The 27,374-nt window shown below is 40.6% G+C and overlaps 2 protein-coding genes across 12 annotated transcripts; one reads left to right on the forward strand and one right to left on the reverse strand.

Annotated features, from left to right (window-relative positions):
* Window positions 1-333: 333 nt before the first annotated feature.
* caprin2 (caprin family member 2) lies at window positions 334-22,617 on the reverse strand. Of its 11 annotated transcripts, none has more exons than XM_067581609.1 (22): window positions 22,447-22,615; window positions 21,513-21,768; window positions 21,355-21,417; window positions 21,166-21,252; window positions 18,902-19,140; window positions 17,265-17,347; window positions 16,147-16,260; window positions 15,884-15,921; window positions 15,554-15,781; window positions 9,175-9,219; window positions 8,960-9,088; window positions 8,689-8,800; window positions 8,102-8,151; window positions 7,898-8,005; window positions 7,710-7,811; window positions 7,479-7,619; window positions 5,415-5,559; window positions 5,141-5,317; window positions 4,890-4,951; window positions 3,737-3,791; window positions 1,764-1,810; window positions 1,436-1,604 (listed from the first exon to the last, which is right to left on the reverse strand). In XM_067581609.1, exons 2-22 carry the CDS (start codon window positions 21,753-21,755, stop codon window positions 1,581-1,583), a joined length of 2,292 nt encoding a protein of 763 aa, XP_067437710.1. In that variant the 5' UTR covers window positions 21,756-21,768; window positions 22,447-22,615; the 3' UTR covers window positions 1,436-1,580. The 11 variants fall into 11 exon arrangements, with proteins under 11 accessions (XP_067437702.1, XP_067437707.1, XP_067437700.1 ...); XM_067581608.1 differs by having other exon boundaries at window positions 1,436-1,607; XM_067581601.1 differs by lacking the exon at window positions 1,764-1,810 and having other exon boundaries at window positions 334-1,604; window positions 22,447-22,617.
* Window positions 22,618-25,012: 2,395 nt separating this feature from the next.
* Window positions 25,013-26,974, forward strand: LOC137175826 (E3 ubiquitin-protein ligase TRIM21-like). Its single transcript, XM_067581729.1, has one exon. It carries the CDS (start codon window positions 25,013-25,015, stop codon window positions 26,648-26,650), a length of 1,638 nt encoding a protein of 545 aa, XP_067437830.1. The 3' UTR covers window positions 26,651-26,974.
* Window positions 26,975-27,374: the final 400 nt, after the last annotated feature.

Below are 27,374 nucleotides of genomic sequence, written 5' to 3' on the forward strand. Positions count from 1 at the left end.
CATTCCTACAAAGATGGTGATTGTGGTTAACAAATGCTAATCTTCAGCATTTTATCATCATAGTCAGCATGATAACATGCTGACATTAGAATAAAGCTCAAAGCACCAGAATGACAAAGTTGTTTTCTAATGCAGTTTGGAAATTTTAGATTGTCTGATTGCGGTTTATCTCTGCAGCCCTGTCAGAGGATGAACTGGTGAAAGACATACAGCCCCTAAGGCCCTGATGATTTTAGTTAAATTAAAAAACACTGTGCTATCAAAGACGGTTTAAACAAGGCATCAATCTGATTGTAATAAAAAGGATGACAAATCAAGATGAAACACCCAAACTTCACTGCTCATCTTTTATTTAGGCACATCAAGGGACCACTTCCATCTCACCACAGTAGTCAGTTAGTGCAACAATTTGGCCTTAACACCATACCCACCACCAAGAACACAATCTTCCTTATGCTCACATTCACACACACACGCACACACACACAGCAAGGTGAGACTGAATGCATAAGAGACAGCATCAAGCAAAGTGCTGATAGTAGAGTCAGTTATAATTCATCTGGTAAGTCAGCCATTCATTCAGTTCATTAGCCGTATAACATCTGGTCAGTCATCCAAAGCCATTCAGAAAACAAAAAAAAGGCACAAATTCATAACGTTGCATTAGAGTTATCACTGAAATCAGTGACGGGGTAATTTACAGCAAGACGACATGTGATCAAGGCCCAGTTGTACTAGTATCACAGTCACAAGGAGCACCACCACCATCGTGAACTACACATTCATGGGGAATCAAGTAAGTTTGGTATATGTCAAGTAGTCACAATCCCCACTTCAAATGTAGGTAATGGCTGTGAGTACAGAGGATACCATTTGGCCACCGAGACAGCTTATGTTATGAATGGGCATTATGGTGAAAAGGGCACTGGCATGCAGCCTGACCACAATACTGAAATGTCAGTTTAATCACCATTTAGTGCAAAGCAAACAGTCCACACACTAAGAGAGGAGGGCTGTTTGGCTGACAGCTGGTCAGTCCTGGTACAGCAGAAAGCCAGAGAAGGTGCTGTACTTCCAGGTGCTGCCATAGATAGCACCACGATGCAACCTGAGCCACACCTGGTCTCCTTGGAAGAGAGGCAGGATAGCGTGGTTGCTAGCCGTCTCATGATCTGGGGCCCCATCGTTGGCATATGCCGACACCATCACTTCGTCATTACGCATGAGATTAATGTAGAGTGGCACGTTGATGGCGAGCTTCAGGATGTGGAAGATGAAGACATAGGTTCCATTCACAGGGGAGGTGAAACGGCCAATGTGGGTGTCGTACATCTCCCCCAGGTTGCTGTGCAGCTGGTCGAACACGATGGGCTGGTCCAGGTTGCCTGGGGCGAAGTTGGCGGTACGAGAGGCGGTGAAGGCCACTCGCAGCGGCTGGGAGAGCGGGTACAGTTGCATGGGAAGCAAGGTGGTGTGGTGGTGGCCATGGGGAGTGAGCGGGACCTCCATAGTGGAGACTGACAGGGAATCACCATGACCCGAGTCCACAATTGTGAAGGCTCCCTCACGGTCTGGGCTGCTCACCTGAGAGGAATCACTCCAGGCTGCTACACAGTCGAGACAACAAGAGTTAAGAAATAACAGGTTGCAATGACACTAAGCAGTAAAGCATGTAATTTGGTGCTTCTATGGTGCACTACAGGTGCTGGAAAAGATAGTCAGACTGAACAACAAAACACTTCTGACTAGAATGACATGCTTACCATGTAATTTGTGTAGAAATACATCAATGTGAACATCCATATTGGTTCTGACAAATAGACACAAGGTGGGTTCAGATAGCACCTGAAAGCAGGTTCAACAAACTCTGAGCCTAACCCTGAACTCTGACTTGATGAACCCTGAGATGGGAAACTCAGTTTTCGTTCCAGAACAGCTGATCAGAGTTTGCTCAGTCAACTCTGAGTATGTTCACTCCGAGTTAAGCTTGTGCGTTGTGATTGAAAAAAGGCCATCATCAATGGAGCTCCAATACTACAACTCACCATGGCAACAGGTAAATAAAGAGGCACAGCCTCCATTTTAATCCAGTGGACGTAGAGATATTAATGCATGTTTATGCAGACAGTGCACATTTATCTTTAAACAACAACAAAGAGCCTGAGTCAGAGCGGGAAAAGTGTCAATAAATTACCACTGATTTTTTTCCCCTCCCCCAATGTTGTCCATTAATTCATCATTTACCAGACTTACATTTCCTTACTGGATGATAAAGTGGTGGAATCATAACTGTATTAGGCTGTAGCTTTTTAAATATATTTGTTCAGCTTTAATCTGATGTGGACAAAACACAAGAGGCAGCATTTGAAGATGAAATATAGTTCAAGATTTTAAAAAATTAATCAAAGACATAGAGACATGACTGTTAGCTCAGTCTGATCCAGTAAGAATGTGTTTGGTGATTTGCACATGAAAAAGGTGTTGAGGTTAAAATACAGTAGATACAGTAGTAGTAAAATTTTAGACATCCATTTGTATCTTGGCTCAACAGCATTCAGTGTCGCTTTCACTTTACTTCAAATGTAGTGAATTTAAACGTCGTCACTGAAACGCTGTTAACATGTTTAGACTATGCACCCTATTTAAAAAACAAATTTCAAACTACATTCTGCACCACAATCGTGCTTACTCAGATATATTATCATATTATCTCCAATATTATAGGAATGATGTTCCATCACTGCGACCAATCACATCATGAGTGATAGAGATAATCATTCATTCATTCATTGATCCAATGTGTCTAAAGTTTCATACCAATTTTTCAAATTTAAAATTGAGTTTGCACGTTATGTGCAATAAACATTTCAGTGCAGGAGCTACTGTAACAGACAGCCATCTTGTGTGCACAGTGTGTTAAAAATAAAAATAAAAAAATAAAAAGAACTTCCACTCACAAAAAGGACATGCAGGGGTTTTATTCTGAGCTGAGGGTGAATTCACACTGTGTAATATTTGAATACGAGAGCAAAAACTGCTGTTCTAAGAAATTACTGATAGCACATAAAAGCAGTAACTTTGGAAAGTCCTTGAGTAACAAACTAATATCCAACCAGGATTTTGATTCTGACACAGTAAACCTGCACTAATTAAATAATAGTGATACATGCTTTGATATGGACTGAATGAATGAAGACATGAAACAGCATGTGTGGCTCTGTAAGAGGGAGGAGACAGAAAGAAACTCAAGGTTTGTTGAAGAAAACCTGCCAGTGAGCAGGTTAGCTTCACAGAATCGGTTACTGCATTTACTGACCCCAAGTTTAAGTTAGCTCTCTTTCTGGAACTGAAAACCCAGAGTTTCCCCTCATATCAGGATTAACAAACTCAAGAGTTTTCACTAAACCCGCTTTCTGGAATACACCCCAAATGCAGAGGTACAAAATTCACATCAAGTTTGAACAAAGTATTCAAAAAGAAGACACTTGTATTATACTTGCTGAACTGATACAAAATTGATTAAAACTTCATCCTGCAATTCGGACACAGGAACAGATAAAGCTTAGTGATTTCACTACTGTTCACAGGAAACATGCATGATATTTGCACTTCAGAAAAAACTGATAACACCAAATACAACTCTATTGTCCTAAGAGGATAATCCTCTCTCTTTGCTGTAAAAGCTCTTTCCTGAGGAACAAATGAATGTTTGGAACATCAGAGTTGGTGTTCTTACCACTGGAGTTATGTCTCCCTCCTCCACGCCTATAGCTGTGTTGATATCCAGAGTCCTGAGAAAATACCACACAAACTCTAAGACATGCACATAGACAAAGCAGCAAAACACCAACGAATTCTCAAAATCTGCATAATAATTTGGCCTTGGCCACTTAAAGCATAAGAACTTCCCAACAAGCTGAAAAACACAGCCCTCAGACACAATATTGCCTTGTTTGGGATAAGCTGTGGGGCGGCTGTGGCTCAGGAGGTAGATCGGGTTGTCAACTAATCAGAAGATTTGTGGTTTGATCCTGGCTCCTCCAGTCCACATGTCGAAGTCTTGGGCAAGATATTGAACCCCAAATTGCTCCCAATGGCTGCGCCATCACCCTGCGTGGTAGCTTGCCGCCACTGGGATGCATGCGTGTGTGTGTGTGAGAATGGGTGAATGTGGCTTGTAGTGTAAAAGTGCTTTGAGTGGTCGGAAGACTAGAAAGGCGCTATGCAAGTGCAGTCCGCTTACCATTTAATTTCAGCTCAGTGACTATGTTTAATTCTGCAATGCTCATGGTTAGTTATAGGCAACAATTAATCAGGCTATTAAATGTATGTAGCTGTTGCAGTTTTCCGCATCTGTACGTGTACAGACGTAGAAGTGTAGTGCTGTTTCATTGAGTGTGGAAAAATACAAGACACTTTCTTTTTTGTCTAGCTCACACAAGGGAGCTTAAGACTTTATCTTGGTATGTGTCCCATAGCAAGATGCCACAGTCTGTATTTGAGTTCATATGATGCACGCTGGCCCAAAATAAAGTGGCCAGTGAGCAACTTTCATTGAAATGGATGGGGCACCATCTTGGAGCACGGTATCCAGTTGTCTTAGTACATCCAGAGTTTAAACAAGAGTCTGGCTACTCTGTGAGGCTTTACTTGAACTGAATCTTCACATCAGCATGCTAACATGCTCACAATGATAACGCTGGCATGTTTCCAAAGCCTGAAAGGCAACACCCCATACTCCTTATAAGAAGGTCATGGCTCCAAACAGAAAAGATGGCACCGACCATAAGCTGCAACACTGGGCTTTAACCCGGCTCCAATGAAAACCAATGGGTGATGTCACACTGCGCTTCCTCCATCTTTATATACAGTCTATGGAATTTACTTACTCTTGCAGCATATAGCAGAGGGCCAGAGTCCCTGAGATGAGCCTGGGGGATGAAGGTTCCTCCTGGGGAGCAGAAATCCGCCATCAAAACCAGACTAACATGCCATGCTACACTAAGATTTGACAGGAATATTACAGGACTATCCTACAAAACCTGATCCTGAACAGAAGTCTAGCAAAAGGAGAGGGTGAAATGAAACGCAGGTGTGGTGAAAACCAATAAAGAGGAAAAGGAAAGCTGAGGATAGATACCTCGATACCAACCAGAAGAGCGAAAGGTGTGTGCCAGTCCCTTGCCGCCACGTGCCATACCTCTCACAGATCCTCTGCTGTAGTACGACTGGCCGGATCGACCCGCACTTCCACCTGACTGGCCAGGGGACAGGAAGGTCTGTCCACCATTACCCACCGTATAATCTGATTGGTACACTAGAGATGATGCAGCACAAAAATGGGTCTCAATCGATATATTGGCCAATCCATGAGGGTTGAAAGTTTAGGAGTTCAAAAAATTTGATCAACATACCCTGCTGTGGTTCATCTTCTGTGGGAGCAAACTCGGGAGGTGTTTGGGTGCTGGCAGTGCTGTACCTGGGCTCAGCGAAAACTGCGGAATCTGGTTTGTAGTTCATTTCCCCATTCTGGGGTGAGGAGGCATTCACCTTAAAGACCTACAGGGAAGAGAAAATGGACACCAAAGTAGTTTGCAGAAAGTGGGCAAGGCCACATTCAAATCTGGATTTTAAGAAAAAAAGGGTTCCAATTGTGTCTATCCAGTTAAGACGGATAGCAGTTCATACCTGGCAACAGAATGTGTTTTGAGTGACCACATCATTTGATTTTACTGAGCTCACATTTGATTTACTGTCTTCGGGACATCATCAAGGACATCTGTGCAACTACTACTGCAGTGGCTATTTAACATTTCCTCTCAGGTATGTACTTTATCAGTACAGACAAATCAACTACATTGGGAGCTTTGTTATTCTGTAAAAAGCCAACAATGATTGAGGGCATTTGCATTTGACACAGTTGGTGGCCACCACCAAATCAGAAACTATTGAGCACATGTACATATAACTACTTTATGGATCTTGGATGGAACATATATAAGATGCCATGTGTAAATGCAACCAAGAAGCATTAGAGACACTGTATTCATCCATGCACTAGCATGAACACTGCATAACAATCAGTTGTTAGCCAGCTAGCCAAACTGGTATAATTGTAAGTAAACCGCTAAAGACCAAAAGTTATTCTTCTTGAGACTGTTTTTAACCATTACGATGCAGCTTCAGGAGCATTACCATCACCCTCTGGACTGAAGTAGGAAGTGATTTGGATGTACCGTATTTCCTCAAATAGTGGCCTTTATTTACCTCACTGCAGAGGGTACCGGACCTTTATTGGAAGCAGGCCTATATTAGAGAGAGGCCTTTATTTCCAATTCCCTCTGTTTGATAAGTATATTTTCTCATATTTGAGTACAAAGTTTTCTGATCGGTTTACTCTGTTAAATGTTTATTACTGCATTACCGGTAATCCACTTACTCCGACATGCAGAGTAATAATAATAATAGCGTTTGAGTTCCACCCGGGATGTTTTGGCAGTGCACCACTTAGCTGTAGCATGTGGGTAGCATGCTCATGGATATATGCTCGCCGGCTTAGCCAAGTTACCCTGGTTACTCATGTTAATGTACTGTCATTGCCATCATTATTATTAAAATATGCGCCTCTATCCCCGTATTTAAAAAATATTGCATCTCCTCCTTCCTCCTCTCCTCTCTGTGACGGTCCGCTAAAGGGCTACACATGTACTCATAGAGCTGGAGTTACATCCAGGTAACTACTATTTATGCTTAGACTACCGTCTTATTTGTGGAAATACAGTAGCCCTGTAAAACCAAGACAAATGCAATCAGATTTGTGACCTGGCTACTGGTGATACAAGGGGTTCTTCCATGGTGGTAGGGTAGCCATGCCGAGCCATGACAACTGACATCAACTTCACAATAAAAGTCTCCCGCTGACTTGTTGGTGGAAAGCAACAGCAGAAAATGCTGGGTTTTCATTTACAGCAACTTAACACAGATCTGATACAACTGAAATTAATTACCACACCTATGACCCTATTTACATCTGGTCTTAACATCCGATTTGTGTCTGGATATCTTACTTTGATACACAGATACTTGTTATTGCAGGTGTAAATGCATGTTAGTTTGGTTAAACATTTGAGATGAAAAATATTTACCTATTCATTGATTCTGGAATTTTTAATAAAGGAGAAGAGATTTAAGGATTTTAACGAGGGTATTGAACTTTTGTGTAAAAACCATTAGAGCAACGTATGAGGGCTACCTAATTTGCATAGAAGCAGAACACATATCAGGTGTCAATACAAAAGGCCTTATGATCAGATGTCATAACATATCCAGACAGCTCTCATGTAGACCAGTTGTAAAGGTGGTCAAAGGGAGTGGGAATTAATCACCATCACTGGACTGCTGTAGTAGGAAGCAAACAGGCTTGTGTGTCATAATGGCATAAGACCTAAAACATTATGCATTATTCTGGAAAGACTTACTGACTGGATGCTCTGAAACTGTGCAGAGGAGAGAGTTCGTCTGGTGGGAGGTGTGGAGAACGATTGTGCCTGAGGGGGGGTGGAGGTGCAAGATGCCACCCCGTTACAGGGAGACTGCTTCCCTGACTCAGTTACTGGTGTCTGGGGAACACAGAGAATAGTTTAAAAAATTAACATTTCCAAGTAACTATGTTTTTTGTGTTCTTGAAATGTATAAAAATGCTTATTTACACGAGGACGGCTCTTGTCCTCCAGACTGACAGAGATGGTAGACTCCCTGCAGTACAGCGGTGGTGAAGAAAACGTCTTTTGTTCAGCCATCTGCAGTGGCTCCTGCAGAGACAAAACCACTTGAATAACCACTCAAAGATGCAGGGCTTAAAAATATGTTGCATCTCAGTCTGTGTGCCGCTTCTTACATGAGGTAGGTCCTTTGAGGAAAGATCCAGGTCACAGGTCTCCAGGCACTGATCCCCATTCCTCAGACTGGCTTTGCTCTCCAGAAGTCTGGTAGGCAGTGGGGTGGACTGAGTGGGGGATGAGGATGAAGTGATGACAAGTCCAAGTCATTTCCATCTAAGTCACTACTGACTTATCACAGATAAAAACAAAAATCTGCTTACATGCATTGCTTTGGGCAGGATATCAACTGGGCTTCTCAAGTCTCTCTGAGCTGTTTAGTTGGGGGGGAAAAAAAACAAAATTACATTTATCAAAGAAGTTATGTAAGCTAGGTTTCGACTAAACCACAGATCCTGAGGCCACAGCAATGGGGTTTAAGAGACCAGGTGATTTTGTTTTAAACAGGTTTGAACTAGTCTTCAACCGTAAGTCGCAGCTAAGCTAGTGACAGAGCAACAGCCCCACTGTATATAGCCTGAAAAATGAGTCCTCATAAAACATTTGCAATTCTAATTTATAAAATGATTTGACACTTTCATGGTTTACATTCATGTTTGCTAGCTACCAGACTTCTTCCCTGCTTTCTGCTGGTGCATTGCTATGCTTCTTGTTGCATTATCACCATCGAACATTGGATCAGTTATTCAACTGAGTAACTGCAGGCAGGAATGTTTCACATGTAATCGTAGACATGCATGCTTGTGAGCAAGATACAAACAAAACAGGGACCCATTCATTGAAACATCGTTCCATAGCACAGCTAATGGTCAAAACCACCACAGGACAGCTTTAACATCAATATTATTACCAAGCTTGCTGAATTGTTCCAAGTTACCCAGAGGAGATGGAGATCCAGATGGCCGTCTCTTCATTCTGGGGTGGTCATTAGTTGGGGAGCTCTCACCATCCAGAAGAGAGTCCTGAACAGGACACAACCATTTTAAAATCTTTAATATAAAATGGCAGCACAGCAGAGCACATATTCAAGTCATACAGCAGTTTCATCTTGTACATCTTTCTGTAAACTTTTCCATTATCTCCCAGTACAAGGGTCTGGGTTACCAACAGCTAAATTCCACCTGCATGAAACTAAAGGAGCCATGGATCTTTGTCATGAGGTCCTCTAGGTGCTGCTTCCTCAGAATGGGGTCTTTGGGTAAGGTAGATGGGGAGTTGAAACCCTCTACCGGTATGTCCATGTGATGTGCCTGCCAGAAATCACAAGAGGATAGTTTGCAAATAGTACAAAATGTTCCAACATATGCACTGTAATGAAACTTTGTTTTGTACTCACCGACTTGGCATTCTGCTCTCCTTTGGCTTTCCTCTCTTTTTTCTGCTGAGAATATCATGTAATTAACAGTGGAGACCATGGCTGGACAGTAATGTACTGTTCAAGTGCCTTACAACACAGACCAGCTCATTTAGGCATGAACAGACTTCTGGTTCTTTCACGCCAATACAAATATATCTGTGACAAGCCAATATCAGCTGCTATATTGACCAGACCAAATTGGTGGTTGGACTCGATTACAGTGATTGGCAGGTGTGTGGGGGTGTGAAAGTAGGCAGGGTTTGAACTCCCAAGATTTTTTTAATTCTTCACACATCTACCTCTGTCAACTGCATGTGTACAACTAGTCCTTCTACTGCATCATGAATACCCTCAAGGCGAGATTGAGTGTGTGTTAACCCCATTTGTATGATTCATTGCATTGAGACAACAGACACAAGATAATTCTTGAAGAACAGGAAGACGCTGTACAAGAATTTTTTTTCCAACAGTCACAAGCATGGCCATGCAGAACAGGTTTAAAAAGGGACAGTTCACCCCAAAATCAAATTAACATTTTTCCTCTTACCTGTAGTGCCATTTATCCATTTAGACATTTTGGTGTGAGTTGATGAGTTCGAGATATCGGCCATAGAGATTCAAAATAAAAAAAAATAAAATAAAAAAAATTCAATTAGAGGATAAACCCCTCGAGATGCACCATCTCATTTATAAGTGGATCCTTAAACACAAAACATAAAAGTCACAAAACAAAATACACAATTAATAATAGTGATAATAAATTAAAACAATACACAACACAAAACAAACATAGTAACATCAAGAGGGACATACACATACGGGCTCTCACACCATCCCAATCCCCACCCGCTACATCTGTTACACATGTCATCTGTACAAAGAACGAACAAGAAATAAAATGAATAGATAAAACAACATTATGTCAAAGTAGTGAACCTACTTATAAACTAAAATGAAGATAAATACAATCAAAAACAAGAACAAGTAGATTTAAGGTAAACAAGCAAAGAAGTCCTGAAGTCATGGAAAGTAATCGATCCGAGTGAGTAAAGCAAATTATCGGTCTGGTGCTTTAAACTTAACACATCTCCCAATTTGTTTAAAGTTTCTAGGCACAATAAAAAAAGGTTGTTGAGTGTGTCTAAGTGAATATGATGATCTGAATGGAACTAAAAAGCTGTGTTAAGTAGAAAGGATAGTTAAAGTAAATACATTTCAAAACAGAGCAGCCAGTCAAAATGTCTCCCGGAGTGAAGTGGTAGCCAGTTCAGTGTGTCGTACATCAAACAATGGTGCTTGCGGTAAGGACACCTCAGGACAAATCTACAAATATTACTGTAGACTACATTTAATGGCTGATGTGTTTCAAGTGTTCTGATATATACAAAAGAAAATTCTGATTGCAGAGAGCTTTTAATTTTAGTTATATTGGAGTCAGATGTGTATATAACCATGTCATCTGCATATAACTGAACAAGACAATTAGAACAAATTTTTGGAAGATCATAAATAAAAATAGAGAAAAGTAAAAGGCCCTACAATAGATCCTTGTGGTACACCTTTTTCAACAATTAAATAATCCACTTGAGGGTGATGAAAAGAAACACACTGACAACGGTTATGGAGGTAAGAATTAAACCAGAAGACTGCCTGTTGAGACACCAGTAGCATAAAGTTTAATCGAAGAGAGGATAATGGTCAACTACATCAAAAACTTTGGTTAAATCATGAAAAATTGCACCTGTGGATTGACCTTTGTCTAAAGATGACAATACATCATTTGAAAATTTTACAAGGGCGTAGTAGAAGAAAAATTAGAATGAAAAACCAGATTGAAATGGGGATAAAATATTGACATCTGTAATATACTGTGATAATTGATTAAAAGTTAACTTCTCAAATATTTGAGCTGTAGTGCCAATAATAGAAATCGGTCTATAATTATTAAGATCTAGTGGATCTCTATCTTTATAGAGTAGTAGAGTGACTTTAGCATTTCCAAATAGATGGAAGTTTACCCCATCAAGTAGATAGGGACAACTTAAATAGGTTAGCAAATGGGAAAATAAACAACTTGAGAAGCTAATTCTATAAACTTAGCCTCTAAGCCATCAGGTCCAGGAGCACAGCCAACATTTAGGGCAGAAAAAAAAAAACATACAATCATTTCAGTGGGTAAAATATGTCTGAAAGAAAATGAGCCACTGGTAGTTAGGTTGCTAATTTGATGCTTTCTGTAAGGTGAAACAAAAGAGTAAGAAGTACAAACGGGAAAAACGTTGATTGAAAACTTTAAAGATAATAGCGGGATCATGGACAACTTCATCATTAACACGGACAACTTCATCATTAACACGGAACTGTGCAACAGAGCTTTTACTGGGACTAAGGATACTTTTCATCCTGTTACAGAACTGTTTAGGGTGTGTACTGTTTACATGTCTGCCTTCTCAAATACGATGGAACTGGATGGCATTTGGATTGTGGTGCTCAAAGTGCCAAAAACACATTTGAAAAACTCAACAACAATGCCTCTTTCCAGAAATCATGACCTGGTTACTCAAAATAATCCACAGGCCAAGTGCCATCCAGTTCCATTGTACTCAAGAGAAGGCAGACATCTCTACGGCTAATATCTCCAAAACTCAGCAAGTAACACCAAGACAATCAAGATGGATAAATAACACAACAGGTGAGAGGAAAAATATTTTTGTTTTTGGGGTGAACTGTCCTAAACACTTTTGCAGTTAGACACACTGAGCCAATAACACCGAGAACTGTTGTAGCTAAATACTCAAGTCTGACTTTGAAAGAAAGCATGCCTTGAAACTGTACTAGAATTTCAGTTACTTCTGCTAATGCTAAAAATGGCAAAATATTTTTTTTTGTTCAAGTGTTAAGAAAACAGAGTGAGCAGAGTGTAAAAGCTGTAAATAAAGCTATGCATATGGTTCAACAAATGGCTTGATGCAGGCCTCCACCTCAAACCACAGTGCAGAGCAGCATTCAACAAAAGCAACATTAAGCACAGAAGATATTACAACTAAATGTCCAAGACCACTAATTAAAGTGGCTATAAATAGATATTTTGTTGTACAAAGAATTATCAGCGACTTTGCAGCTCCCCTTGGCTTTACAGAGCTTTATATAGTGAGTTTAAGCTGCAACTTTACTGTTTTGGTTTACTCTCAGCACTCTCATAGTGTCATTTTCAGCCACAACAGGGAGCATACAAAAAGCTCTAAATACCCACTGTACCCTACCTGCTCAGCCCCAAATGGCAAACTGATACAGTTAGCTTTAGACTAGCTGGTGAATATAGTGGAACATTTAGCAGCTAGAGAAACATATTTCCCTCAGGAGTTGGTAGAGAGCAAAAACACAGCTAAAAAGAGAGTGAATATTGGACTTACATTCACCAGGTGGACACAAACATGACTCCAAATGAATGATGCAGAAATAAGCAACTGTTTGCTAACAAGATACAGTGATGCTTGAAAGTTTGTGACCCCTTTAGAATTTGCTCTATTTCTGCATAAAAATGACCTAAAACGTGATCAGATTTCAATTCAAGTCCTAAAACTAGATAAAGAGACATCAGTTAAACAAATGAGACAAAAACCTTACACTTGTTCATTTATTTATTGAGGAAAATTATCCAATAATACATATTTGTGTGTGGAAAAGTATGTGAACCCCTAGGATTATCAATTCATTTGAAGGGGAAATTGCAGTCAGTTATTTCAATCAATGGGATGACAAATCACGTGTGAGTCTGGGAGGCCCTACCTTATTGAAAGAAGAGAAATCTGGGTCTTCACTGTCAAACTCTGAGCTTCACTACACAGGTTTGTGGAGATGTATCATGGCTCAAACAAAGGATATTTCTGAGGATCTTAGAAGAGTTGCTGATACTCACCAGGCTGGAAAGGGTTACAAAACCATGTCTAAAGAGTTTGGACTCCACCAGTCGACTGTCAGGCAGATCATGTACAAATGGAGGACATTCAACACCATTGTTACCCTCCCCAGGAGTGGTCGAACAACAAAGATCACACCAAGAGCAGGCGTGCAATAGTCCGGGAGGCCACAACGGACCCCAGGGTAACGTCTAGGAAACTAAAGGTCTCTCTTGCAGTGGCTACAGTCGATGTTAATGAGTCCACCATTAGGAGAACATTGAACATCAATGGTGTGCATGGCAGAGTTGCAAGGACAAACCCACTACTCTCCAAAAAAGAACATTGCTGCCATCTACGGTTCGCTCAAGACCATGTGGATAAGCCAGAAGGTAATTAGAACAATATTCTGTGAATGGATGAGACCAAAATTTAACTTTTTGGCTTGAATGAGAAGCCTTATGTTGGCAATGAGCAAACACTGCATTCCAGCATAAGAACCCATCTGTGAAACATGGTGGTGGTAGTATCATGGTTTGGGCTGCTTTGCTTCCTCTGAACCAGGACAGCTTGCAATCATTGATGGAGCTATGAGTTCTGAGTTGTACCAGCCAATTCTACAGGGAAATGTCAAGGTATCTGTCTGTGAACTGAAGTTCAACAGAAAGTGTGTCATGCAGTTAGACAAGGACCCTAAACACACAAGTCGTTCTACCAAAGAATGGTTAAAGCAGAAGATAGATAATGATTTGGAATGGCCGAGTCAAAGTCCTGACCTTAATCCTGAAGAAATGCTGTGGAAGGACCTGAAGCATGTTGTTCATGCAAAGAAGCCCACCAACATCCCTGAGTTTAGACTGTTCTGTAAGGAGGAATGGGCTAAAATTCCTCCAAGCCGATGTGCAGAGCCGATACAGTTACCAGAAATGTTTGGTTGAAGTTATTGCTGCAAAAGGGGGTCACACCAGTTACTGAAAGCAAGGGTTCACATACTTTTGCCTCTCACAAATATGTAAGATTGGATAATTTTATAATAAGTAAATGAAAAAAAAGAAAAAAAAAGATTTTTCTTTTGTCTCATTTGTTCAATTGGGTTCCCTTTATCTAGTTTTAGGACTTGTCTAAATATCCGATCACGTTTTAGGTCATATTTATGGAGAAATACAGAAAATTCTAAAGGGTTCACAAACTTTCAAGCAGCACTGTATGTCAAATGCTGTGTTCCCAACTTGTTTCCACTGCCTCCAAGTGGACAAAAAAAAAACTGTTATTGCAGATTTAAATTACAGTGATTGTTAACTTTGTCCTTATTGATTCTGCAAAAGTGTTATTGCAATTGATATGATTTACACAAGACATGCAATAAGGATTAAAGGGGTCTGATTATAAAGCAGGTCTAGGTGCTATATAAAATACTGTGAAAGTATCAGAACACTCAGTCCATGGAGCAATGCACACAGCATGTATTCAGAAACCGTGCCTTTAAATGAGATGTTTGGACTTCCATAAGGTTGTGATGTCACAACTATACGCTCAGCGCTTTCCCTACCATTGCCTTGGAGGGGATCCCCTGCCCCTCCTGAAAGAAACAAAATATGTTTGTTATTTACCTAATTTATGTGCACTCATTTCATTTCAGTTCAATGTGAGTCTCTACTGCGTTTTGTTGTCATTTATAGTCACACTAGTTTCTCTCCTCTGCACTCTGTGTTACACCGGGGGCAGGGCTTAGGTCCTCCACACACAGACAGAGGAGCAGAGGAGAGCAGCAGAGGAAATGCTGCACAGTTGTTGGATGTCAGGAAGCAAATTTGTCATTGCAAAGCTTTCCAAAGGTTGCATAGCATTATCCTCAGCAGTGGCCATTGCAATTTACCAGCGAGTTTTACCCAGAGCCCTGTTTTACCGAGCTACAATAGGCTACAATCTGTTACTTGTGGTTGGCTTGGGTGTGCATCACTCAGAAAACAGTCAGCCAATCAGAAAAGAGGGTCATTGAGCAGAAAACAGCCTGTTTCAGGCTGAGTGAGACAGAGGGGCCATATCCATGGCTTGTAAAGCTGTAATAAGGTGCTTTTTGACCATAAAAATCATGCAAATGTTTGTAAATGGACCACAAAAATGAAAATATTAAACTGGGAAAGGGGCATTATATGACCTCTTTAAGTAGACAAAGTTGCTGACCAAAACAGAGGTGTGCAGCCATTTTACTACTACTACCACCACCACCTGCCTACCATCATTAGGAGTTGCCAAAGTCAGAAATCTCCAATCCTACAGATAGCAACTTTACATTTCATTCATTTTCAAAGCCAGCCTTAAAAATCTACAGTTTGTCATTCAGCCCCACACATGTTCAAGCTATCCACCATTTGTGTGGAGTATACACCATCAGCATTGTATTGTGTATTTCATGGCAAATTGTGATGCAGTTAACTACATGGTCAGGTGCACCTCACCTGTTTGCCGTCAGCAGACTGTTTCTTGGTGGTAACGGGGACTTTGGGGATGAAAGTAGCAGCTCCTCTCCATGGTTTGTGGACTGCAGCTGGTGGTGAGGTGGGTCCATCTGGGAGCTCCATATCCCAGCTGTCAGGAGGCTCCTGCTCCCTCATGGCCTGGAAGTCCTCCTTCCAGTTCTGAGTGGGAGGAGTCTCCATGTCAGACAGGTACAGTCTGTTGAAAAACTGCCATATCACCAACAGAGTATCAGTGGATCCTCAAGCATGCTTACAGTCACACAGAGCACTAAAATACACCTTTAAAAACAAACTGGACATTGGTCTTACCTCCTTAGAAACTTCATTTGGTTTTGTCTTTGATATGGCTGACAGGAGCACAAAAAGAAAAGTATTTCACCTCACAATATTTAGATTAGGCAAAAAGGTATACAGTAGTAAATGAATCTTAATATACTTGCAAGGTCTTTAATGCCTAACTCTCATTTTGGACATCCAACCAGATAATGTATTCCAATAGCCTTTGTCCAGTTCACATACCCGCCTGCCTTTCACCATTACCACCCACACAGTAGATGTAACCAGGTTCTTACTGCTGTTATTGGTTGAGCTCTGCGACACCTCTGGAGCATTCTTGGGTGGAGGTGGAAGACAACTGAAGTACTTGCAGTTCATCAGCCTGGTGAGCTCCTCTTTCAGCAGCTTAACTGAAAAGATGAGTGGCAGAAAAGATGAGCTTGGCCATCAGTTATATCAGTTACATCGTATCGTAAACCAGCCAACAGGTTATCTAGATTATCTAAACTGTAACAGATGTTTAACGGACAGTTTTTGGCTAACCTGTTGGCTTGTTGACAACCTCTACGATAACTGCTGTTGGACCAACTTTTAGCCACATCACAGCATTCCAAAACTTCCGTATTATTAGATGGCCCGAGCTATGAGAATAAAACCTAAGTTGTAATAAACTAGTTTTCCCTTTAAGCCCAAACCTAACAAAGGAGCAGGTGCTTAGATTCAGCTGGATCATGACCAGGCCTCCACAACGCATGTTCAGATTTAACCCTCTATAGAGAGATCAATGTGATGAATAACTAACATTGTCACAATCTGTAAATTAACTCATCTATGCACACTTGACTATGACTGCGTCTAGAAATTACGACATGTTTGATTTAATCACAGAATTTCTATGGAGATATGTCCAACATTCATAAATGTATTTGCTGTGAGTAAACGTGCATACATTTAGTAGTTTAATTCTTTAGATTGACCCAATTTCATAAATGATTGGTTATCTAGTTGATTTGATGACTCTATACTCATGGTTTAAACTTTTGGATCATATGAATCCGACAGTTTTCCATACCATTTTATTAGAGGCTCTGGTAAGGTTTTATTTAATTGAGGAGAAATTTTTCAGGTCCTTGCATTAACTGCTTAGCTGCAATAAAAAGGCATGGTCTAATTATGGAGCCACAGCAGTAATGAGTGTTGTCACACATTTTGGAAGGGGGAGGTGGTGCTGTCAGAGCACATTATCCCATGATAACTACATCCGAGAATGATAACTAAATTCACCATCTACATTTGAAGAACTGAAGTCAGCAGCATGAGGAATAAAATTATATTAGCCTGGATTAGCAAAATGACATACAAAATATGGAGCTCAACTGCTGAAGCCCAAATGTCTGTATGTTTTTATACTCACATGTGGATCCAGCCACTGCCTTGTCTTTCCCCTCCAGCAGGTCCAAGTAGACCAGAGCTGCCTGGTCCATCTGCTCCTCTAAGCTACACACAGTGAAGGGAGGATAACAGGAGATGTAACCAAGGAGCCCTGAGCTAATAGTATGACAAGAGGGTCTTTGCTCTAAAGTTAAACTCTGCTGTGGAGCCCTCCTTACGCCATCAAACTTGTGTAGGAGGGTAGGTTAAAAACTAGGAGTGAACATTTAAGCAGGATTTAAAACACAGTTTGCAGTTTGTATGCTTTTGCTCTGATGTAAAGAGGACTACGCTGAAATAATTAGGGCTGTAGTCAACCAAAGAAAATCTCGGGCGACTGAAATCATATATAATCTTCAACTAATCGATTAGCCGCAGGAAGGGAGGGGGGGCGTTGGCCACATTTCTCAATTTCTCTGTTTAGCATCTTCAGGTTAGGCTAACTCATTGTTGCTAACCCCCTTCACTTTTGGGGAAACAACAAACATGACTTTTTAGCATTTATTAACTGTTACACTATAGTCTGTACTGTACATTTATTGCCAGACTGACAACTTACTACCAACCTTTTCCTCTGCCCCGCTCGCATCCACCGGCACTTTCCTGCCGCTCGCTCTTTCACACTTGCTACGCAAACATACTACACAATGTCCTATTCCTAAACGGAGATACGCTACCAATAGTTTCCCAGGCAACGACACAGAGGTTGACTCACGTTTCGGAACAGCGCTGCGCAGAGACTCCCAAACGCTATTGATTTCCGAATTAATGGATTTTTGGCATTAAAAATATTTTTTTGGCCTGGCGGGGGTTCTTGTTGTGATAATTATAGGAGAAACACTGATTCAGTAAACGTTCAGTAAATGCTCAGTAACATTGAGACCCAGCAGTCTCTATTAGGTTGGGCAAGTTCAAAGTTGTGAAAAGGATACTGTGCCATGACAACATACTGTAACAATATATCCATTCAATTTGGGTTTAATAACCAAGAATGACTTGTGTGATGTGAGGCATCCTTAATCACTACATTTTTAAGTACTTCTATATTTTGAAGTGCCAAGTAAGATACATTCAGAAAAAAGTTGAAGTTTCCCACTGGTAATTATGACTTGGAAGTTGGCATAAATGCCATTTTCAAGTCAGAATTTTGAGATTACGATAACCCAGGTAGTCAGGGACTAAAAGCAACAAATACTGTGCCAGTATTCTTAAACTGGCCCAAAAACTTAGGCCATCAGAATAATAAGGATCCCATGCTTTTAAAGTAGCAGTGCAAGTTGACTGCTAAACCACCAGCTTCACCCTCTCTCCCTCCTTTCTGTTGATAGTTTGGTATTCAAACAGCTAATTTAAGAAGACAAATATCACAGTGCAGAACAAATGAAATATTACAGTCTGGCGCAGAATAACAAGAGCCACAAGGCGTCCAAAAACCTCCATCTGGTGACATAATTGCTGAGTCATTGTATCCATTAATGACCCAATCAACTCTGTGGACACATTATGAACATTTTGTTTAACGAGGCAGTCAAAACCTTACTAATTTTCACTCTAAATGAACTAACAGCTTATCTACAAAGACAGAAATACACCAGGACAATGCGTGACAATGACACTCACGTCAGTCTGTTATTCCTCTTGACTCCCAGCAGACTGGCAAGCTGGCTCAGGCAGTGCAGCTGCTGGGCTGAAAGATGAGGCGCCTGGTTCTGTCCGGCCAGCAGGTCTCTCCTGATGTGCTCCTGCTGCAGGCTGGTGAGGACATGCTGGATCTGGAGCACCATGCTCAGGCGCCTCCTCTCCGTCTCCACCTTCACCACCTGCTCCTTCTTCACCACCCTCCTCTGAGCCCTCAGCAGCTGCAGGATGATTCAAGGAGTATAAGAGATGTGTTCTTGAACTATCACTGTGGACACCTGTGTGTTTCCAACTATAGCTTGTGAAATCTCAGGCAAGTTTCAGGAGACTCATCTTCATATAGTACTTTCATATAGTCTTAAAAAATATGCAACTATAATAAACTAAAAAATGAATATCAATTTTAAGAACAGTTCAACTTATTCACTTTCTTGCTGAGTGTTAGATGAAAACATTGATAACACTCATGTGGATTAACTATGGAGCTAGAGCTTGGAGTTGATTAGCTTAGCACAGAGACTGGAAATGGGGGAAACAGCCATTTTGTAGCCTACCCCCAAATGAAGTAAGCTAGTATTTAATACTCAGTAATTATCCTCAAAAATGACAAGAGCTACCTGGAACTAGGTTACTGTCCATCTGACACTGTAGAAGCTAAAGATATTTGCCACACTATATATACACACACACACACCATTGACAGCTTTTACCCTCAACTTTAGCTGCTGAGCTAGTTTAAGTTTCACAGATTGGCAGGACAAGCAACTGTTTGACCCTGTAAAGATAGTTATATTAAGATATATTAATGCAATATGATTAGCCAAATTTTTGGTTAAGAGATTAACTAGATTAGAGCCTATAGGAGCACCACACTGTGGATGTGACTGTCCTGAACAGGGCTGCCTAGCAAGCTGCTAACACAAGAAAGCAAAGAGCTTTTTTGTTTACTCTTCAAAACTGTCCTTCAATGAGCTCAACTGGGCAGCAGAGGAAGCTTAATGTCATCAGACAACAGCCAAGTTTCATTTTGTGTTTCCAACACATCACAGAGTTGACGTTTATTGGTGACAGAGAAAGCTCCTACCATTATTTGTCATTTCAGTTGACATTCAGCAACTAAAGCTACTTAAACACTGACCCTATAGAAGATCAGCAGGTAATCATAAAACTAATGAGAAAGTAAGCTCAACACTACATTTAGTGTCATGTAGCCATAACTGTCCATCTTCCCCCATGCACAAAACGATGGTATTTTTTTTTTAATTAACTGAGTGTGAAGTTATTTTATCAATATTACCAAGTTATCAGTTATTGATAAAGAAATGGGTCCAGTCCTAGGAAAATCCAAACTCATGGTAAACTTTGGGATATAGTAACCATCAATGTAAAATATGGAGTTAAATGATTTAGACTTTTTAAACAATACTTACATGCTATATGTACATATGTTTCTGTTTAACTTTTGATTGCATTTTGAATGGAAGGGCTGTGGATTTTGCCACTCCCCCTATGGCCTATAGTATGGTGTTTGATGTGACTGACAGGTCATAGGCGCCAACTCTAATCCTCTACTCAAAATGTGAATTATTTGCTTTCAAAAAGTAACAGCAAGGGGAATTCAAAATCTGTCACTAATTCCTGAAGCCCAAGGACACATTCTCGTATTGCTCATTTTTTCCCCCAACAAACAGTCCAAAAACCCTGAAATATGCAGTTTGTCATCACATAAGCCAAAAAAGCAGCAAATCCTTACAAATAAGAAGCCAGAGCTAGACAACATTCAGCACTTCTACTTGAAAAACTCCTTTATCAATTATCAAAACAGCTGCCAATCAATTTTCAGCTCCAAGTCCATGGTTCCACACCAAGTACTGGATCAACATAGAGCCAAAACAGATAAATACTTAATGTAGCATTCCAAAATCTAAATACTTGATCAGGCTTTGTCAGCCATGAAATATTGCCTATTGGAAAACTGTCCAGGTACACTTGAAGCTTTTTGAAAACTAACCTAGAATAGCTAAACATCTCTGATGTATCAAAACAGGGGGGCATTGTGAGAGGAGGCAGAATTTAAATCCTATATGGCCTTTGGTGGATGTTATGACTTTTAAACTGAACAGAGGCCTAGCACAGCAGAAGATCCAAACTATCCTGGACATGCAATTACAGCCCAGTCATTCAGACTCCTACCAGGATACAAAAAAACTAAAGTGAATGGCTGTCAGATCACTAGAGGCTCTTACATTCTGAGTCAAGTCATCCAGGGTTTTGTGTAGCTCCCTTGCGAATGCAAGGTTATGCAGCACCTCGTCGTACTTTTCCACAGCCATCTAAAAAATAGAAAGACAAACTAAGCGCAGACTCTGATCACATGAAATTCATAGGGTATTGCAAGGTCATATCTTTGTTGCCATTACATAGCTAGGTCTTACCATCTGATCTTTGTTTAATGCCTGTCCCTGGTTCAGCCTCTTCTTGTAGTCTTCCAGTTTCAGCTGTGTGCACACACAAGACATGTCACAAAATCCAGGTGACTGTTGCCACCTATCCCACTAAACCTGTTATTCACCTTGCCCTGTCACAGTCCTACCTTCTTTTTCTCCAGGTTGCGGACCTTGTGTTTGAGGCAGATGAGACCATCCTCTATGTACGTTTCATAGCCATGGTAGGAGGTGGAGACCTCCAGGCTGAGCTGCAGGGCGCTCAGCCCACCGGGTGAGCCCACCTTCGGGCCACCAGCCATTCCTGAGTCCTCCTGTCCTTCCTCCCCCTCCTCTGAGCGCTCAGGTGGGGGGGTGATATCCAGGGTAGGGGAAGGAGACAGCTGCACCATGTTGAGCTCCACACTGAAAGAAGCAGGACACATTTTAGATGCCAAAATGCAGACGGTGAGCCATGCTGTTTCTGTGCCATGCAGCTGCAACAGAGAAAAGACGCTGCTGCTGCCAAGCTGATTGTTTCAGTAAAAATGGAGATGGACTCAGCCCAGCTTGGGCAGCAGCCAACCCCGTGACACTGCATTTATACCGGCCACTGAACATCGTGCTGTCTCTGGATGAATCATGAAAGCAGCAGAAAGCAGAAGCTCAAAAACAGGCACAATACAAACAACATGCATTAAAAAAAAAAAAAAAGTTGATTTTTTTTTGGACATTCTCGTCTAAATTAAACATCCCTGCGTGCATGTGATGGACCGTTTTTTGCGAGTCATACTTCGCCTGGAGGCTGGGTGGGGATTCATGTTAGCAGAATGGGATGTTAAGCAATTAAGCAGGATATAATGAGCAATTTAAACTTTGGCACGGGATAATCACGCTGCAATCAAGTCCAGATGTCAAGCAGTCGATTAAAAATCCGCCAAAACTTTGCTGCAAATATCCTGTTACAAGACAAGATCCTCGTTTATGGTAGCAGAATAGAAACTTTCGCTCCACAATTTAATAGACAGAAATTTGACCGACGCATACGTCAGCATTTTATCAAAGGAAAAACAAACGCCACGCCGACAAAAACAGCCGACCCACCTCGTGTCTTTGGCTCGTGCGCGTTAATTCCTCACAGGAGAGAGCCGCTGGACATCCGAAACTGACTGACCCCTCTCCTCTCCAAAACCCGACTGAACGTGATGTTTAGCTCGCAGAGGCCACGCCGGTGTCAGCTCATACCTTTATATACCCTGCCAGCCGCTGTCTCGCTCCGCCGGGGGGCGAGAAAAATTCCATCCTGACCACATCCGGTTCTGACACCTGTCACGGCACACAAACATGACACCGACTGAAAACTCATTATTATAGTCCTGTAATCTTGCAACAGTGATTTAATGTTTGTTGGTGTTAAGTTTTTACTGACCATTTTTTAAAAAGAATTATTTTATATGATTGTGTCACTACAGCCTCAGGAACCAACTGTGTCTCCTTATGGTCTTTATTTCTCTTATATTAGCTGTAAGTCAAGAGTCATTGGTCAATAATCAACGGTGATTTTACATTAAATTAATATGATATTACTCCCAAATTGATTGACAAGTGTTTGAATACAGGGACTATCACAAGACAGGAACTAAGGCTAACTTATTAATGTTGTCTGGTGCTGTTAGTAGTTTTATATACAGAAGTAGAACATGCACATGGTCTCTTCAGAGACATATTCATATTTTTATCAATAGGACAAACTCAGTTACATTAGTGATGATAGACTCTGATTTGGCCTTTAATCTTGTAGGCCAAGATATCCTGCCTTCTAGTCTTTTATTAGGTTATGATTTACCATTGTCTCCCTGCCTGATAAATGACCATGTCTTTCAAACTCCATACCTCTGTTTGTAACGCAGGTTTCCTGTCCAACATGTCTGCCTAACCTGATCATAGTTATTTCCTCAGACTTGAGAAAGTGCAAACCACAGACTCAATATTTGTAATCAACTCCTGCCTCTAAGGAACTCAGTAGTGTTACAGTGACATTTTCAATCTCTTGATAGGCTACCATTATATCTCGTTATTGTTGCATCAAGTTATTATTTTGACTATTGGTGAATCTATTAATTATTTTAGCAATTTCATCCCAATCCCTTCATTACTGATTCAGTTTATGTGGTACCAAATAATGACCAATGACCTTCCTAGTTTTGCATAACCCAAATGGATTTTTTCAAATGTCTAATTAACGCCTCAAAACCATATGATGTTCAATTTGTAGGCTGATGATGTGAAACAGATCAGCACATTTTCTCATTTCATTGATCAACTAAGTAATTGTGATTTAAGGACTTGTCATTTCAACTCTAATTTCTATGATACTTATAAAAAGTGACTCTTTGCTTCTAAGCTATAACTGTAGGATAATTATATTTAGTAGGCAGTTTAATTTAGGCAGTGTTTTTACTTTGCACATTGTACGATAAAGTCTATTTTGAACTTTGAAACTAGTGACTTTACACTGTGAAAAGGTACAGATGGAAGGATAGAGCAGAGGAAGTGTAATTATGTCACTTCCAGTCACACAGTACAAAGACGCTCACTGCATTTGACAGTGCATTCTGAGAATTCTCTAGGGAGCCAAGTTTCTAGAGCGCTGGGATGATATTTTTATTATTATACCCTGCCTACAGCAACCAAAAAAAAAAAAAAAGAAAGAAAGAAAAAAGAAAAAAAGAAAACGGCTTGAGACACAATAAAAGTCACTAGGTGGCAGCATAATCATGTTTCTAGCCACAGCATCTCTCATTGAGAGAATGTACAGTGTGTAGTTGACATGTAACATTTTTCAGTATAAGGATTTGCTGTTAAAGGAAAAAACATCATATATTTGACAAGTCAGTTTCATTTTAAGTCAGTCAAGTATTTTCTGAAAACCCACATAGAATGATTGTCAATTCTGCAGTTCACCTGAGCTCTACTGAGCTTTTTAGTCTCTCTTAGTTCATTGTTTTGGTTTCCTCCCTCACCAACATAGCTCTGCTTAACACAGTTTCAGGTGATAGGCAGCATTTTCAGCAATAAAAGAAACTCAAACATCTAGCTGCTATACAAAACTTTGATCCCTCAAGTGGCCAGAAACACAAATGATTGCTAGTTGCTCTTCTATCTCCTAGACAATGTAAAAGATAAATTATCTTGTTCTAAATGTGTGACTCATCACCATAACCAAACAAGGAAAGAGCTAATAAAAACATTACTAGTTTACCTGCAGGTAAGGGTAAAAGGTGGAGCATGACTGGCAATGTTGCAGCATCACATTCCACGGGTATAAGTGAAAGTAACTCACAGTGACACCAGAAGAGTCACCACAGCATAAAAATCTCTGTGTCTACTATCAAATATTAAACTATCCAGGCTTTCTGAAGTTCAGCACATACTGGTGAGTACAGCACATAATATTTACTGTGTGTAAACAAGCAGTATCTTAGCTGCTCTCAAGATGTTTCTGTCGTTTCATTTTGTGTTGACACTTCCTGTTCAAAGATTTCAATGAAATATGATAAAAGGTGAGGATAACCTGATAGTCCAACATTCACATTGTATAATTTTTAATGAAATACTCATGTATTTCAGTATGTTCATTTTCACATTTGGTCTCATGTCTAGATATAATATGGCAGCTGCCAGCAGTCTACTATCTGAAGAGCAGTTTCTGTGTTCTATCTGTCTGGATGTGTTCACTCGTCCTGTCACCATACCATGTGGACACAACTTCTGCATGAACTGCATCACACAAGCATGGGAAATTAGTGAAAAACACCAGTGTCCCATATGTAAAGAACTCCTTTACCGTAAACCTGAACTGCGAGTTAACACTGTCTTATCTGAGATGGCTGATAAGTTCAGAAAGTCAGTTCAAAAGAAAACCAGCAGTTTTGAGCAACAACTAGCCAAAGCAGGAGAAGTTCTCTGTGACATCTGCACTGAAACCAAACTGAAGGCTGTGAAGTCCTGCCTGGTGTGTCTGACCTCCTACTGTGAGACTCACCTGGAGCCTCATCAGAGAATCACAGGCCTGAAAACACATAAACTGATTGATCCTGTGGAGAACCTGGAAGACAGAATGTGTAAGAAGCATGATCGACCTCTGGAGCTGTTCTGCAAAACAGATCACATGTGTGTGTGTCAGTTGTGCCTTAGGACAGATCACAAGAAACATAACTTTGCTCCTCTGAAAAAAGAATATGAACAAAAGAAAGCTACACTGGAGGAGAATGCAACTAAAATTAAGCAGACGATCCAAGAGAGACGACTGAAGATTCAGCAGATCAAACAGTCAGTGAAGATCAGCAAGGAAGATGCAGACAGAGAGACAGCAGCCAGTGTGCAGGTCTTCACTGCTCTGATCCGGTCTGTTGAGAGAGGTATGGCTCAGCTCATTGACATGATTGAAGAGAAGCAGAAAACAACAGAGAAACAGGCTGAATGTTTCATCAAAGAGCTGGAAGAGGAAATCTCTGAGCTGATGAGGAGAAGCGCTGAAGTGGAGCAACTCTCACGCACTGAAGACCACCTCCAGTTCCTCCAAAGCTTCTCATCCCTGAACCCTGCTCCACCCACCAAAGACTGGACAGAGGTCAGAGTTCAATCATCATATGAGGGGACTGTGAGGAGAGCTGTGGCTCAGCTAGAGGAGACACTCAGTAAAGAGATGGAGAAACTGTGTGCTGATGTTGAATTGAAGAGAGTCCAGCAGTTTGCAGTGGATTTGACTCTTGATCCTGAAACAGCACATGCAGCTCTCATCCTGTCTGATGATGGGAAACAAGTCACATGTGGTGATGTGAAGAAGAATCTCCCAGACAATCCAGAAAGATTTTCTTCTAGTCCCTGTGTTTTAGCAAAGCAAAGTTTCTCTTCGGGGAGATTTTACTATGAGGTTCAGGTTAAAGGGAAGCCTAAATGGGATTTAGGAGTGGCCAGAGAATCGATCAATAGGAAGGGACATATTGCAGTGAACCCAGCCACAGGCCTTTGGGTTATATGGCTGAAGAAAGGAAATGAATACAGAGCTCTTGATGAGCCTGGTGTGTCTCTCTCTCTGAAGTCTCAGCCTCAGAAGGTGGGGGTGTTTGTGGATTATGAGGAGGGTCTGGTCTCCTTTTATGATGTAGATGCTGCAACTCTTATCTACTCCTTCACTGGCTGCAACTTCACTGAGAAACTTTATCCATTCTTTGGTCCCTGTCTTAATGATGGTGGTAAAAATTCCGCCCCTCTGATCATCTCTCCTGTCAGTCACACTGATTAGACTTGCATTTGATTTGCCATTTAAAATGGCAAATTAAGATAATGGTAATACAGAATGAATAATTTCCTGGGGGTGGGGGGGTTGTTTGTTTTTTTTGTGATTACTCAACTCTATTGTTACTGCATATCCCATTACATGTCTTTAATGTATCCTATTAGCCTACTGCCGAAATATCAATTTCCATGTACTAATTACATTATTAGTTACATACATTAATATAATCAAATGTAGTCTGCAATAGTGTATCAGTACTGTCTTTACTGACATCATTTTACATATGAGAGGTATTGAATTTTGAAATATTGTTACAGAGTAGTCGGACACAAATTTAAAATCTGTTTACTGTCACATTTTTAAAATTACATTAAAATGAAGAAAGCAAGTAAAAATGCTTTTGTGTCAGTTCAATTTCTGAATTATTTCATACCCACATTTACACTTTTATACATAACACATTTTTAGATAGATAGATAGATAGATAGATAGATAGATAGATAGATAGATAGATAGATAGAGTACTTTACTAATCCCAAAGGGAAATTAAAGTGTTATGATATGGACAGAACTACCTGCTGTCTCCATATGACTGTATGTATATTGTATGTAATATTTAAAGTTGTGCATCATCAACTCCTTTTCTATATGCAAACTGCATGGAGTCCTGGAATGGGCAGACCTGCATGTTATGGGGCTCTAATATAACCCTCTCAAAATATTTCATAAT

Source organism: Thunnus thynnus, chromosome 23, assembly GCF_963924715.1.
Source record: "Thunnus thynnus chromosome 23, fThuThy2.1, whole genome shotgun sequence".
NCBI lineage: Eukaryota > Metazoa > Chordata > Actinopteri > Scombriformes > Scombridae > Thunnus > Thunnus thynnus.

Coding starts and splice junctions, on each gene's coding strand:
- caprin2 (XM_067581599.1), bottom strand. CDS start 21,755: ATGGTGCAGCTGTCTCCTTCCCCTACCCTGGATATCACCCCCCCACCT. Junction 21,418..21,512: donor GCAACCTGGAGAAAAAGAAG/GTAGGACTGTGA, acceptor GTGTGCACACAG/CTGAAACTGGAAGACTACAA. Junction 7,620..7,709: donor AGGACAAGAGCCGTCCTCGT/GTAAATAAGCAT, acceptor TGTGTTCCCCAG/ACACCAGTAACTGAGTCAGG.
- LOC137175826 (XM_067581729.1), top strand. CDS start 25,013: ATGGCAGCTGCCAGCAGTCTACTATCTGAAGAGCAGTTTCTGTGTTCT.